The sequence below is a fragment of the Notothenia rossii genome (assembly GCF_949606895.1).
Source record: "Notothenia rossii genome assembly, chromosome: 4".
In the NCBI taxonomy this organism is placed as follows: Eukaryota; Metazoa; Chordata; class Actinopteri; order Perciformes; family Nototheniidae; genus Notothenia; species Notothenia rossii.
Genome location: NC_136902.1, coordinates 41,530,305 through 41,547,191, shown reverse-complemented (window position 1 = coordinate 41,547,191; position 16,887 = coordinate 41,530,305). Strand labels below are relative to the sequence as shown.

The following is a 16,887-nucleotide window of genomic DNA, read 5'->3' as shown; positions in this document are numbered from 1 at the left end:
TCCAAAGTGCTGATGGTGCTCTAGGAGGAGATTCAGGTGATAACGGGGGGGGGGGGGGGGGGGGGGGGGGGTTACCTTGGTTGCTGATTGGCTAATGGTTACACAAAACAAAACATTGTTATGAAATCATCAAGTGGCCAAAATCTGATCAGCTCATTTTCAGACAGGTTTTTATATAAATGGATCAGGACAAAAAGAGAGAGAATCTTTTTTCCTGAAACTTTCAGAGTCTCTTTACACAGAGGGGACAGATGTTGATGTATAACAGACATGAAGAAGAGGGGACACATGTTGATGTAGAAGAGGCATGAAGAAGAGGGGACACATGTTGATGTAGAAGAGACGTGAAGAAGAGGGGACACATGTTGATGTAGAAGAGACACGGAGAAGAGGGGACACATGATGATGTAGAAGAGACATGGAGAAGAGGGGACACATGTTGATGTAGAAGAGGCATGAAGAAGAGGGGACACATGTTGATGTAGAAGAGACGTGAAGAAGAGGGGACACATGTTGATGTAGAAGAGACACGGAGAAGAGGGGACACATGATGATGTAGAAGAGACATGGAGAAGAGGGGACACATGTTGATGTAGAAGAGACATGAAGAAGAGGGGACACATGTTGATCTAGAACAGACATGAAGAAGAGGGGACACATGTTGATCTAGAACAGACATGAAGAAGAGGGGACACATGTTGATGGAGAAGAGACATGAAGAAGAGGGGACACATGTTGATGTAGAAGAGACATGAAGAAGAGAGAACACATGTTGATGTAGAAGAGACATGGAGAAGAGGGGACACATGTTGATGTAGAAGAGACATGAAGAAGAGGGGACACATGTTGATGTAGAAGAGACACGAAGAAGAGGGGACAAATGTTGATGTAGAAGAGACACGAAGAAGAGGGGACACATGTTGATGTAGAAGAGACGTGAAGAAGAGGGGACACATGTTGATGTAGAAGAGACATGAAGAAGTGGATTTTGCTCAATAGGTGATCTTTAAGTAATCCCCTACATTCACTGACAGTGAGCTTCATACATACGAAGATTCTCCAGAAATGTTGGTAAATGAATATATATGCATGCAGTACATATGCATATATATACTGTACTGTATACATACTTACATACATATGCTGCAGATAAGCTATACCGATAGCAGATTGTTTTACAGAGTGTGGAATGCATTTAAAAAAGGTCCCCAGGCTTCCTGACATTTCCTGTTTGAGTGTAGAAGTCAATATCTGATCCTTTCAAATTTCATGCAGGACATTACGTCCGTCAACCACTGAAAATGAGTGGACGGGACACTGTCCCTCCACTTAATTAGGATGGCTCGACGAGCAGGAGGAAGACTTAACTTAACCCCAACACTTAACTCTTCAGAAACACCTCGCAAATATGTTATCTTATTGCATTAAATAGCTGATCACTATAGTTTTTACAGACATTACTCAAACAGGAGGAACAAGGGCATTTGATTGGGACTAGTTTTAGTGGCGCATTATTCCAAATGTGTTGTTAAAACAGTTGTCTCACGTCAATTACTTTTTAAGTTTAAGATCTTCCTATAAACAACATAATTCTGTGTGTTCTGCAGTTATATAGTCCATTTCTGGCCAAGCTGCTGTCCTCATTGCTCTGGGATAAAGCATCAACAAAGTGTTTTCTTTTTTAAGCACTGCCTAATGTAAGACCCTGAAATCAAAATGTTCTGCTGCTAATATAAATATAATGGTTGCCTATAATAATTTCCCGCAGTGATTACTAAAGTGATGATCCACACACTGGTAGATGATTGAACCATGACTTATTTATAGGAACAGCAGACATGATGCAGGATGGTTATACACTTTGTTCAGTGTACCCCGTGACATGGATTAGACTGTGGGCCGGCATGTTTCATATTGAACTTCTTGTCACTAGTTATTGTTGTTTAGCTATTTTGTGTTAAGAGCTGGGTCATGAAGCCGTACATTTTGTTGTGCACCGGTCTGTTATTAAAGGTCCCCTATCATACTGTTTTTCATCAATATATTACAGGTCTCAGATATATACAAAACATGTCTCTGAAGTGTTTGGCTGCAAATACCAAACAGATCATTGAAGCATTACCCATAATCCCCTCTGTTTCAGCCCTGTTTCCAAAGTGCTGATTCTCTGTCTGTTACTTTAGATGAAAAATAAGGAGCCCCTCCCCACGCCCCTCTGACAGAGATTTGGTTACAAAGAACTCAATGGTGCTCTAGGAGGAGATTCAGGTGATAAGGTGGGGGGGGGGGGGGTTACCTTGGTTGCTGATTGGCTAATGGTTACACAAGCTAAAACCTCGTTATGATATCATAAAGTGCCCAAAATCTGATCAGCTTATTTTCATAAATGAATACATCTCACTAAGATATCCTTCGGTGCTTTATATTGTTAATTATTTTCCATATTCAGTTAATAGTTGAATGGCTGAATGCATTGCATACCGCCATGAACTCGGTGCACCATCCAAGAACCCCATTGAAATAATTAAAAAGGATTTCCATTTTTTGGATAGTGGTGCCCCAAGGTGAATTTAATGTTGATTACATTCTGATACTATTTCTGTGCCTGAAGTTGAGTGCAATTGTACTCCTTCATCTTTGGTAGCAACAGAGGTGTTAAAGCTTACAAATTGTCATTGCATATGTTGGTATCCTTTAGGCATGATCCACTCTCCCTATCTAGGATGTTCAGAGCTGTGAATGTTAGAACCTGGGCCAACAGCTGTGGATTGTGCCTCCCTGGGTTTATTCATAGGTTTTTGCATACATTTTCTCTGCCTGTTGTGAGGTTTGAGTCCTGAATTACATGTGGATATTGAGAATCTGAGGGAGTACACACCCAGATCTGAGCAAGTGCAAAGTCTAGAGATGCCAATTTGTTGTAATGCATCTCATCTTTAGTGTAAATATGTATGATTCATAAAGGATCCTGGTCATCTTTGAGAAGCCATGTTTTTGTGTTGCATTTCATTTTAGGAGATGTCACCTGGCAAATGCGCCTCTGTCACCAAGTAACAGATTCAATCTTGCGTCATTTCTAAACTCATTAAAGCATGGAGACATGTCCCAGTAAAGAAACTAAATACTAATATGAAGCTGAACATGAACAGAATTTGTCTTTTTGAATAAGATCCAAATGGTATCGAAGTAACCAAGTCAAGTGTGTTGCCATTCATCATGTATAAACTAATCTGAGCATACTTGAACCTAAATACAGAACATATTCTTCTTTATCTCTTTAGATTTTAAATATTATAAAATCAAACCAGTAGATGTCTCAGTTTTGCTTCAGCAGGTCATCATGAATCCAGATAAACCATTTGTAACAGCCCAATTTGAGATAATTTAAATAATAGTCTAATATAACGACAGAAGCTTCAGCACACCGCCGGCGCATGTTTGTGCCCTGCAGTTTAATAATAGCTGACTACATGATCCTGTTAAAAATAGCTACACCTTGATGGTCTCATCTGAATACAATGTATTATGGAGCACTAATGAGTCCAATCATCACCAGAAGTGAAAGAAAAGAAGGGATGGAGGTTTTGAAGAGAGGAAGAAGCTAGGGAAGAAAGAGGAAGATGAAGGGAGAGCCGAGAGACAGGCCCTTTGGGTTTGTGTGTGTGTGTCTGCTGTGTATGTGTGTGAGGATGCGTGCGCATTGTATAGAAACCTGATGTATGTCTTCCCCTCACTTGAACTCAGACTACTCGAGAAGGAAGGACATCTCCTTCAGCTTACCCTCTTCTCTATCAATCATCTTGCTCACCCATTGTTCGGCACACATATTTCCCATCAGCCCCTCACAATGTTGCTACTTTACAACCGTTTCCTCTCTCTCCTAGAATCGATCTATCGCCGTGGGGCCAGAAGATGGAGGAAACTCTACCGAGTCAACGGACACCTCTTCCAGGCCAAGCGCTTTAACAGGGTGAGTGTCTTCAAATCTCGCTGACGCTGATACATATTCCCACCCGGAGGAGTAATGCCGGAACAATGCTTCCATCAGTTCAGTTATGGGTCTGTCTTCACCGGGATAACATGATAAGGACCTGGTGCCAATGGAAGACACAGGAAGTGTATAATGATAGTAATTCCAGTTTGGTGTACACTGAAAAAACTGAACCGTTGATTTTAAATAAATGTATTATATCAACAGATTTCACATAACTGTAGTATTCATTTAATGTATTTTAATGATATTGTTACTTTATAGATTCAGATTATAAACTGAAATAGAATATAAATCAACTAATAACTAAAAATGAACATTAACATTTAATTTCAGGTAAATATATCCAGAAGCCATATACAATTAATTAAAGTGAGTTCCAAATGGAGCCGTGATGAACACATTAATGCATCAATAATCAATATCCCGTCATTTAATATATAGGATTCCGAATTACTTTGACTTTAGGTACTTTAAGTACATTTTGAAGCCAATACTTTTGTTCATTTACCTAAAGGTCCCATGTCATGGTCATTTCTACTGATCATAATTCCATTGTTGAGGTCTACTAAAATAATTTATATTGTGAAATTGTCCAAACTCACATTGGTTTCTCAAACAGCATCTCTGTATAGTATGTGTATTCACTCTCTGTCCTAAAAGGCTTGTTGGAGCTCCTGCCCCCCCCCCCCCCCCCCTCCCTGTGAGCCCAGTGGCCGTCTGCCAGACAGCGAGACACAGCGAAACCCAGCCCCAAACACACACACGCCCGCAGCCTGGCTGGGAGTTTGTTTGTGTGCCCTGGCTGGAACTCAGCTCACAGTGTCCGCTCCACGCAGCAGCGAGCCTCGCAACGTCCCGCCGAGTATGTGTGTGTGTGTGTGTGAGGAAGTCCGCAGATTGATCCAAACGTAACGGCTCCCGTTTAAGTAAATGAATCCAGGACTTTTACCTTTATCAGAGTATTTTTACAAATAAGTGTTGCTACCTTTACTTAAGTAAAAGATCTGAGTACTTCTTCCACCACTGGTGATGACATGTCTGTGCATTGAGCGTCATTTTCAGTCTGTACAGAGGCAGTTAGTATCTGGAGGCAGCAGCTGCTTTTAGGGTTGTTATATCTGTAAGAGCTAACAGATCCTGCATTGATATCATCCAGCCATACTCAATCCAATACCAAGCTCTGAACAAATCTTATATTGGCTTTGAATCAAAGTCCGACCCCAGGCTTCTGTATGTTTATTAAATGCAATAGGGTTGGATCATGAAAGCTCTTTCTTGAATTTGAAAGAATTACCTATAATCATGCTTGAGGTTCTTCATCCACACACTTTTATCCTCATGTCATGGTCTTCATCAGCAGGTGGTGTGTGAAGAAGCAGCCCTTTTCTAGGAATTGTGTATACATTTGATATTGCTGCACCTCACAGTTCCTGTGATTTGTTTCTTGTTAAGGTATAGAGAGCAGTGTGTCAGAAACATGTTGCAGTTAAATGATATATCACAGGTAACGCTTCAGCCATTCGATATCTGGATATTGGTGCATAATTCATGGTGTCCTAGTTATGGCTGGTGTGACAGTTGTCCCATTGTAGCTACATTCTACACACACACACACACACACACACACACACACACACACACACACACACACACACACACACACACACACACACACACACACACACACACACACACACACACACACACACACACACACACACACACACACACACACACACACACACACACACACACAGACACACACACACACACACACACACACACACACACACCTCCTCCTACCAACCTAAAACTTTAGAGTGTTCTTATTCAGGAATGCAGATATGCCACTCTGAAAGGCAGGGGAAATACATTATGGTAATGCTATTTCAAAAGAGGTCAGGTTGAACTGCTTTACCTTGGTGTTGAAGCTTCTCCTTTAGTGAGGTCATATCATGTCTTTGGAGAAAATGTTTCTTTTTTAATGTGAAAGTGCATCATTTAGTTATACGCTCACGCTAATATATTATTTTAGTTGGTGCCATACCTTTCAAACAGATATAAGGTTGATCTTTAAAACCTTACCTTTACATCACCTTCACTGAAGCTAGGCTAACCATGTGCCCACTGTTACAATTGTCCTGGTAAGTAAAACAGCTCTTAGGATGAAACATCTCTAAGTGGATCAACCCAGTGCAGCGTTATCTTGCTGACTCATCACTTTACTCCAGCATCTCCACCTTGAAGGGGCCATTACTACTGATGTAGCCTGGCTTGTTCAATAAAAGACACAAACAGTAAGTGCATTAGGGCTAATGACTAGACTTCTGCTCTGGTCATATACAGTTGCAAGAAAAACCCTTTGGAATTACCTGGATTTCTGCATAAGTTGGTCATAAAATGGAGGAAGCCACTGATGTCCAGAAAAAACATTGCTGCACGTTTGAAGTTTGCAAAAGAGCACCTGGATGTTCCACAGCACTACTGGCAACATATTCTGTGGACAGATGAAACCAAAGTTTAGTTGTTTGGAAGGAACACACAACGCTATATGTGGAGAAAAAAAGGCACAGCACACCAACATCTAAACCTCATCCCAACTGTGAAGTATGGTGGAGGGAGCATCATGGTTTGGGGCTGCTTTGCTGCCTCAGGGCCTGGACAGATTGCCATCATCGACGGAAAAATGAATTCTCAAGTTTATCAAGACATTTTGCTGGAGAACTTAAGGCCATCTGTCCACCAATTGAAGCTCAACAGAAGATGGGTGATGCAACAGGACAACGACCCAAAGCAAAGTAAATCAACAACAGAATGGCTTCAACAGAAGAAAATAGGCCTTCTGGAGTGGCCCAGTCAGAGTCCTGACCTCAACCCAATTGAGATGCTGTGGCATGACCTCAAGAGAGCGATTCACACCAGACATCCCAAGAATATTGCTGAACTGAAACAGTTTTGTAAAGAGGAATGGTCCAAAATTCCTCCTGACCATTGTGCAGGTCTGATATGCAACTATAGGAAACGTTTGGTTGAGGTTATTGCTGCCAAAGGAGGGTCAACCAGTTATTAAATCCAAGGGTTCACATACTTTTTCCACCCTGCACTGTGAATGTTTACATGGTGTGTTCAATAAAAACATATAATTGTTTGTGTGGTTTTAGCTTAAACAGACTGTGTTTGTCTATTGTTGTGACTTAGATGAAGATCAGAACACATTTTATGACCAATTTATGCAGAAATCCAGGTAGTTCCAAAGGGTTCACATACTTTTCTTGCAACTGTTTGCTGTTTAGCGGAATGCTTTCATCCACTTGTTTGTTTAAAAACTAAATAGTTTTGAGGAAACTTCATTCCTGCATTGTTTAAATTCAGATGTGGTTGGGAGTTGAGGTTGTCTTGGATGGCTTGGTGTAGTAGACTGTGTTGAACTTTGCATCCTGAATTATTAGGTTTAGGACACTTAAGCAGTTGGTTAAAAATTATGCTGTTGAAACAGTTTGAACTATTTAAAAAGTACTATATCAATGCAGGTGGTTGGTGTCTGTAAAGGCATGGTGGTATCACACCTGACTATTGTCGCAAAGGGTCAGCATTCTTCTAAGTGAAGTTAAGATTGGGACATCTGAAATGTTTGTTCACAACTAGGTCTTCCAGCATGTTTTGGTTGAAAGTCTATTTATTTGAGTTGTTACCATGCACTTCATTCAGTAGCCTTCTTCCATCCTATGTACAGATCACTTCATTTGCAAGCATCCCATAACATGTGCAACGAAACGCCAAAAGGCGGGGGCCTTGGGGGGCCAAAAGGCTCTGTGATTACGCCCTATCACCATCATTTCCTGCTAACGATGACGCAATAGCCCCAGTGTTTCGAGCAAGGTCCCGGTATCTCGCAGGACAATGCACCCAGCAGGAGCTTCCAGCTAGATTTGATCGATATGGACATAAACGCGAGTGAAGTCTAATCGGACAGGAGAGGTGACACGCAGCTCTGCATGATAACCTGCAGCTCCGCCCGCTGTGATGGGCGGCACAAAACACACACTTCAAGTTAGATCATCACCCTTGGCTATTTTAATCACCTCTCAAACTACCTAAACTAGTTATAAATATGTTTATTTTTACTGTCGGGTCACTCATTACTGGATCAGCTGCTGCATGAGACCACAGATACTGACGGGCTGTCAGGAGAGGGGGAGGAAAAGAGAAGCTCCGTCCTCCGTGTATTATTCTTATATTGTTATATAGAGTCATTATTCATTTGACCAAAAACTGGTCCATGCCTTCATCACCTCCCGCATTGACTACTGAAATTCTCTGCTTGCAGGCATTCCAACAAAAACCACTCAGAGACTGCAATATCTACAAAACTGTGCCGCCCGAATACTCACAAAAACACGCAATTCAGAGCACATCACCCCCATCCTTCACTCACTCCACTGGCTCCCTGTAACCCACCGGATCAACTAAAAAGTCCTCATAATGCTCTTCAACGCCATCAACCACACTGCCCCCACCTACCTACAGGAACTGCTAACCAGAAAACATTCCCATACCTCACGCACACTCAGGTCAGACAGCTCCTGGCTGTTCCGCGGACAAAACTGGTCACCATGGGAAACCATGGTTTCTCCTCCCTGGGTCCACGTCTGTGGAATGAGCTTCCAGAGAACATACGGACCACGGCATCACTCTCAGTTTTTAGGAAATGCCTCAAGACCCACCTGTTCCGCACCACATTTTACTGACTGTCCTTTACTGTATTTATTTATTTATTTTTAAACCTTTTATGCTCTTAACCTTTTTATTTTTTATATTAGCATATTTTATTCAATATGCTCCTTTAGATATCTTTTTATTTGTATTTGTTTGATTTTTTTCTCCTTATAGCTTTGTGAAGCACCTTGAGATTACATTGTTTTTAAAGTGTGCTATATAAATCAAATGTATTATTATTATTATTAATTTGAGTTATTATTAAAACTAGTTATGGAATGTTGGCAAATTAGGCCTTCTGTCATAATGAGAGTTAAAGGATAACTTCCCTATTAATTCCCACTAAATCCAAGGAAGGTTTTCCAACTTAAATATTTCTGGACTTTAGTAACCATAAACCTGACAACCTAACCCTACCTCTTTATCTTCAACTTTCTGAAGAAAACCAGACTTCAGGAAGCTTTACCACGTTGGACCGGCTGTTACTGGCAGAAACATACTCCTTTTCTATATTTATTTGTGCACTTTATAAACTATGAATGATACTATTATATGAAGTGAACTGTAGAGGTGTTGGTTAGAGTAATATGAAGCTAGACTGCCAGGCTAGTTACCGGTACATTACACTCAGACTTTTCAGTCTAAGCTAGGCTAACTGTGTGCCGACTCCAACTTCCTTATTAACAAAAAGACATGAGATTGACATCCATCTTCTCATCTCACTCTCCAAAAAGAAATGTAATGAATATTGTGTATTTTTTTACCAGAATGTTGAAATATTTTCTTGAAGATAAGATAATGGTTTTGGGTAAATATTGACAGATTTTCCTGCTTCAAGTCAGCATTTAATTTGTCTTTATTCTGTAATCAAGCCTATTATTATTATTAACCTTAATCATGTTCTCTAAGGTGCAAAAATAGAACAGCGGAAAAACGTCAAAAAACATTTAGTTGACAAGTCTCAGAGATTGTAGGACATTACAATTAATATGTTGACAATTTTTACACTGTTTCATTTAACTGTTAAAATTACAAAAAATCTAATTCATATGCACATTTCAGGACACAGGGATGTCATTTCCATGGATATAGTTTTATTATAAATGTATGATTTAGTCTTGGTAAAATGGACCAGTTGTTTTTCAGTCTGGGATTTCTCTGACCGTTGTTGCTATGCCAGCTTCCAGGCTTCTGGTTGGTTCACAATGTTGTCCTCAGCATATAAATAAGCCAAGGAGAAGTAGGTCAGGTTTCTCTTCCCTATTCTCACTCCATCCCTCTCCTTTCTCTCAGACTCTACATGTCTGCCCCTCCCCCCCCCCCCCCTCCTCTCCATCTCCCCCTGATGTTGCAGTGCAGAAAGCTGCCTCTCATTAGAAATAATTGGGTCTCGTTAGCTCCTGTTTCCCACATGATGAGGCAGAATCCAGCTGTCAATGCTGGCTGTTTGCCATCACAAGCGCTCTGTTAAGGATGTGACTGACACACCAGCCTCACATGCTACTAGACAGAACATCCAATTAAAAATTCATGCTGGTTAAAGCAGGCTACTGAGAACTGAGAGGGAACGTGGTCATTTCTACCGTTGACAAGAGCTGTCTTATCAGGATAATAGCTGAAGACCGATAGATACACATAAACAATTCCTAGTATGCTCAGGACACTCATATTTACATTTGAAATGCAATCAGAATAGCGCTAAAATTGCCCATCTGGACCCTAAAGTTGAAAATCATTAAAATACAAATAGGAAACAGTCTGGACCCTTGGCTGAGGTATTGTCCTAGAACTCTCTAGGCTAGCCTCTTTTGACCCATTTGAAATTGCCTTGGCTGCGGTCAAATAGTCAAAGAACTGGTCTTCTATCTTTTACATTAGTGGAAAACTTCATTGGGTTAGGAGAGATGAAAGAGAATTCCTCAGGGTTTAGGAAGAGACAACTGCGGTGCTACGAGAATCTGACTGCACTTACACTGGGAGACAGATGTTTATGATGTGCAGCTGAACGGAGTCACAGTATGGGACAGCATTATGTCCTTTTCTTTCATAAAGGATGGTCCAGTTTACCCCACCCTTAAGGAAATAGGAGAAGAAGCATTACAAATGATTTCCTATCATAGAGAATTCTAATAGATGATGCTGTTGAGTGAGGGGAGGTTGTTGCCTCTTTTTGTCCGAGCGGGACAGCAGCTTTTACCTTTCCATCCCCAGCAGGTGGGGCCAGCACTGGGTTTAAACCACATAGATCAGCCTGTCTTAGTTCTATGGAAGCTGCATCAGTTTGTGGTGGTAATACATGTGATATATATTTGTATTGTACCTTTGTGGCCTGATGTCACTGCTCGGATTGATGCAGTCATTATTGGTCAGTCTGTTCTGATACGTTTCTTACTCAGAGGTGAACTAGACAGCAGATCATTTCCCGGCATATTATGCTGTCAGTTTCCAGGCACTCATATGATCTGTCTGCCGGGCTGCAGGGAGGACTGGCAATCAATGAAAGCTTTTTTGTACTCATCCCTTTATTCCCGAGCTGCAGGCAGCTGCTGGACCCTTCACAACCAGATGCACTTCAGCATGACATGTACTGTAAAAGGTTGCAGTCCATATCTGCACTGGTTTCAGTCTGCTGGCTGCTGTGTAGTGAAGTTTGACAGTCTGCCCAAAGTACAATGTATAAATGATGTTATTTCTGTTTAATCAGGCTGTGCTCTTGATATGGTTATGTGGTAAATCCTGCAGTGAATTTAATCGCAGAGTGGAGCAGACTGGGGTTATTAGAATATTATTACCCCTGGACCACCAGGCTGTTAAACCTACAGTCTTAAGTGCAATACTCTTTCAATTACTTAACTCATATGCACTTGTTATTCTTTGATGCACTTTATAGATTTTTTCGCCATTGTTCTAAACTATTTATTCCCCCCTGTAAACGTGTTTAAGTTTGTCTGTCCTACCGACGTGTTTTTATGTTGTCTGTTTTCGTTTTCTGCGCAATGTGACAGGGTTGTACTCCAAATCTTGTTGTATGTTTTTGTACAATGACAATAAAGGCTTTCTATTCTATTTTATATTCACGTCACTTGCCGCAAATGTCCAGCTGGGTCAAGGACGTCACACACACTCCACTGCCCTACGCAGGGCCAGCCAGTGCAGCTGTAATGTCTCACTGTTCATGGTTCCTTCAGGGCTCAATGTTTTCTTTGGGCTTGTTTCTGTTCTTCTAGATACCAGAATTATGTTCCCCAAGTGAAGTTTCAACAGATGAATAGTTCTTTCAATATATTAGAACAGCTCCTGATGGCATATCATCATGTATTTATCTTGATCTGAGCTAAACACTGCCTGTATTGGTAATAAAGGAAGATTTGTGGCATGTAGCAATTTTTTGAGGATTCTTTTAGAACATTCAACCCCATTATCTAAACTCGTCTTTGGAAATGATTGGCTTAATAAGGCTATCAAACAGTGTGATTCTGGAGTCTGGACTTTAAACCAGCATACCTAATGGGAACATAAGATCTGAAGTTTCAACACACAGTTCAGCCTTTTAAGTAAAAAGAAAATCTTTGGGTGATGCAACAACATGGCTGTCTTAAATAACCTCATTAGGGTCTGAGACCAGAGGTCGGCGAAGACCCTATTGCAGGGGTCAGCAACCTTTTTGATTTGGAGTGGGGGGGATCATTTTTTTTTATCTTTGCCTGTATTATTTTGCCTTTTGGATTAAACGCTTGACTAAAATCTTTTTTGCCTGGTTGTGCTCTTGAGTCCTATTTTTTGCTCGTGCCCGTTCTTGTATTTGATAAAGCCACATATCTATCATTTCATCTTGCCGTGTAACAGCAACCAACCGCATAGATAAGTTCTTAAGTTTAAGCGATCAGCATCTGTTATTTACAACTTGTAATTAACATGATGGCTAGTAGAGTTAACAAAAAAAGGGAAATTGTTGGTTGACTCTTTTTAACCTATATTCAATTACATTTACATTTCAATTTACATTTGCATTGAAATAGATAAATAAACAATGCAGTATAATAATGTATTGAATGTGGGTTGTAATGTTGTCTATCTATTATTTTCGAGCATATTTTCCGGAGGATTGCAGAGGCTCAGATTGTGGCTCCTAGATTTCTATGGTTATGTCTAAGGGTTTGTTGGTAAAGATTTTGTTAGATGGATTTATATGAACTACTTTACTGATATTAAAGGTCCACAGAGGATCACTGTTGATTTCTCATTTGTTTTCCCATAGAACCATCAACATCAGTTCAGTGCTTTGGTGTATGACCAAATATGGTCCGTTGAACTTGAATTAAGTCAAATAGCACTGTAAAATTAGGAAGTGAACATTTGACCTTCTAAATATTACAAAGTCACTGTCAGCTTTTTAGAATGCTAATGTTAGCATTAAGCTGAAAGTGCTGCCACCTACAAGATCGTAGAAACAAAGGATGTACGAAGATTACACAGCAATGATTGTGTTCTAGGCAGCTAAACGATAGCTTCTTGCTCAAGTCATTCATTCATTAGCCCTGATTGGGACTAACACTATCCATTGCACTATCCATAGCAAGCTTTGACTTTTAATAGTGCAACCCTGGCCTCTGCATTTAGTTGTGTAACAAATAGAATATTAAACTAAGCATTTGAAAATGTGCAAGGTTTCTATGCGTAACTATTTTAATCAGATACAAACAAACACATAAGAAAGATGCAGGCTTGGTATGCAAAGCCTTTGGGTTTGATCACAAGACTCCTGCTGTGTTTTTAGACATCTGAAAACAAGTTGAGGATAAAAAAACTGTTGAGCCTGGTTATCTTGAGGTATAAAAGGCATCACTATTAAAAGGGCTGACTGCCTGGTGTCCACAGCCTGACACAGTGACTCTTCACACTGCTGACTGGTTGGGTGCTGTGTAGGGAAAGAAACAGGACTAAAGCTGGTGATTAATTTATAAATGTGTGCCTTAACCTCTGTGTAGAGTCAGATGAGAAAGACAGAAGGAAGCCTTTGAAGTCTTGCTGAAACATTTCCATGGCAACAGAGCAGTGACTGGGACTCTTTGTTCTTTACACCGTCAGCATCCACCCCAATGCATGAATGCTGTCGACACACACACACACACACAGACACACACACACACACACACACACACACACACACACACACACACACACACACACACACACACACACACACACACACACACACACACACACACACACACACACACACACTGCATGTGTTCAGTCTACAGGGGGATATTTTGGTGACGGATGAATTGTTGTCCAGGGACACTGAACAGCCTTCAGTCCTAATTTAGCAATGTCAGCTAAACACCAATGACAGAACCAACGCTCTAGAGACCATGTGATGTAACTGCATTAGGTCTGTGCTTTAGAGTAGATGTATACCAGACAAAAATAATATTCTGTTTACAGGAATAAACATATTTTAGAGAAAAAAATCTTGGCATCTTGATAGCTGATGCAACAATCGGTTTGCATAACCAAAGAGTTTCTGCACAAACTGTCGGAAACCTAAATTATTGTAACCAACTTCAGTGGGCAAATGCTCAACCTTGATGGCGTTTGGCACTTTGGAGAAGTGCCCTCTTGACGGATGAATCCCGGTTTTCACTGTAGGGCAGATGGCAGACAGCGTGTATGGCGTCATGTGGGTGAGCGCTTTGCTGAGGTCAACGTTGTGAATCAAGTAGCCCAGGGTGGCGGTCGGGTTATGGTATGGGCGGGCGTATGTTGTGGACAACGAACACAGGTGCATTTTATTGATGGCATTTTGAATGCAAAGATACCGAGAAGAGATCCTGAGCCCCACTGTTGTGCCGTTCATCCTCCATCTGTACACAAATCCTGGAAGCTGGAAACATCCCAGTTCTTGCACATTTTAGAGTGGCCTTTCATTGTGAGCAGCCTAAGGCACACCTGTGCAATAACCATGCTGTCTAATCAGCATCTTGATATGACTGGTGGTGGGATTATCTCTGCAAAGGAGAAGTGCTCACTCACACAGATTTAGACACATTTGTGAACAATGTTTGAGAGAAATAGCCCTTTTGTGTACATTTTCATTCTGATTTCATTCATCCTCACCTGTATTTCAGCTCATGAACAATGGGAGCAAAAACAAAAGTGTTGCGTTCTAATTTTTTGTTCAGTGTAATTTGCCGATATGGATATGTGCCACAGGTTAGATAACTCACATGATTGGATGACAAGGATTCATGTGTTACTGATAGACTTTCTTGTTTATTTTTGTACTAATAGGCTGATTCGAGAACTCCATGTTTGAGAGGTCACAAAAGATCATTTTATACAGTGTCGCTTAAAAAAATTGGTCTCTCTACGACAAAATGGCTACAATAGAGACTTGCATCATCATGACTAGAAATGGTCTCCTTATGAGTCTTTAGATTCCATGAAAATAACACATGTATACTGGATGAAAAAGCTCTCACAAAGTCACTGTCCATCACCTGCTTATAAACGGCAGACAGACACAGTTAGAGGCTAGCTGCTGAATATAATGGGGCAATTCAGCTAAAGAGAAAAGGTATTTCCTTCAGATGTTGGTAGAAACCAAAAACCGAGCTAAAACAAGAGTGAATAATGGACCGAGCAGCAATCACAACCAGAATAGACCCGCATTAAAACAGTACAGTAAGGAGAAATGTGTAATACTTCATCTGGAAAGGTCACTGTATGTCCATCACACTTATTTATTCATGTATTGCTGTTAATTAGTGCTTTATGAGAATCGCCAGGGGTTGTATCAGTGAGTGTGCTAAAGACTAATGTGTCCTGTGTGTGTCTTGCAGAAAGCCTACTGTGGCCACTGTGCTGAAAGGATATGGGGGCTGGGCAGGCAGGGCTACAAGTGTATCAACTGCAAACTGCTGGTCCATAAGCGCTGTCACAGACTCATCCCTCAGACCTGCCAAAGGCTTATGGTGAGTATTCATCATGTACCCAGCAGCTAACAGCAGCAATCTATCTGACATAACACAGCCAAGCAGCACACATTCTAATCAAGCTCACACACTGAAGTGATGAAGACTATTTCCAAACTGTATTTACACAAAGGTTGCAGCCACAGAGAGTGTGAATAGTGTAAAGAAAAAGTTTACACATCTATTAACACACATTGGAAGAAAAAAGAAGAAAAGAAAATAATACAATTTTTGAAACAAGTGAAATGAAATGGGAATTATGCCAATAACAATGTAAGAAATAATAAAAAATGCTAATTATTTCTAACAGATGACCAACAATACAAAAAAAGCATGTGAATGAAAACCATTAAAATATGTAATGTAATTACATTTGAATTAAGCAGACTACTGACTTTAGCACAACACAGATTCCTCTTTCTTTGTACATATACTGTTTTTCCTCTTGCAGTTTGTATTCCCCTCTTGTGGGATTAATAACGTTTTTGATTGATTGATAGTGAATTAATTTAAGTTTTCTGCACTCTCGTGGGAATATCTCCGCAATGGAGCGAGCTTACGTTTCACTTTCGATTGCATGATATAGCCCAGCACCTTCGTCAAACATGTTGCCACTTGTTTGTACCATTTTCAGGCGATTTGTAATCTGTTCTAGAAAAACTGTGTGTTTTTTGGATTTCAAGAAGCATATAGAACAAACAATGGATGTATTTTATGAACATTTATCCATGCTGGAAGTAGATTTAGATGTTTTAGGAGTGAGATAGAGATTATTATCTATGCATCCAATGAAGCATTACATGAAGTCTGTTGATGATCAGAGGCTGTTGTTGGGGCTACATAAACGTTTTTTATTTGTGTTTTGTAGGCAGACCTTGCAGGCCTCAGAGAGTTAAACTTGGGCCTGTGACCATAGTTTTACTGTATTTTGAAAATCCACAGCGGGGGTTTGTGTCGTGCTACATGCGGTGTATTTTGCATATCTCTCAGTAGCCCACGATCTGTGAGTCTGTTGGCTCAGACATAAACTCAGCAATAAATGTATTCTATATTTCATAAGAGGTGTAACACCTGAGCATTTTAAATCGCATTTGAACGAAATGCTTATATAATCTGTTGTTGCATTTGTATTATTGATTTAGTGTGTGAACGAGGCGATATAGAGAAGGTGAAGCTGTCATTATTAGGCTGTAATTTGTT

General features: G+C 40.4%; 1 protein-coding gene across 1 annotated transcript in view; it reads left to right on the top strand.

Moving 5' to 3' along the window:
- Window positions 1-16,887, top strand: part of prkcz (protein kinase C, zeta) — a 183,747-nt gene that overhangs the window by 104,466 nt on the left and 62,394 nt on the right. Inside the window, exons 5-6 of the mRNA XM_079673749.1 lie at window positions 3,885-3,970; window positions 15,556-15,702. Of these exons, the coding sequence (XP_079529875.1) occupies window positions 3,885-3,970; window positions 15,556-15,702 (233 nt within the window). The remainder of the gene's footprint in view (window positions 1-3,884; window positions 3,971-15,555; window positions 15,703-16,887) is intronic.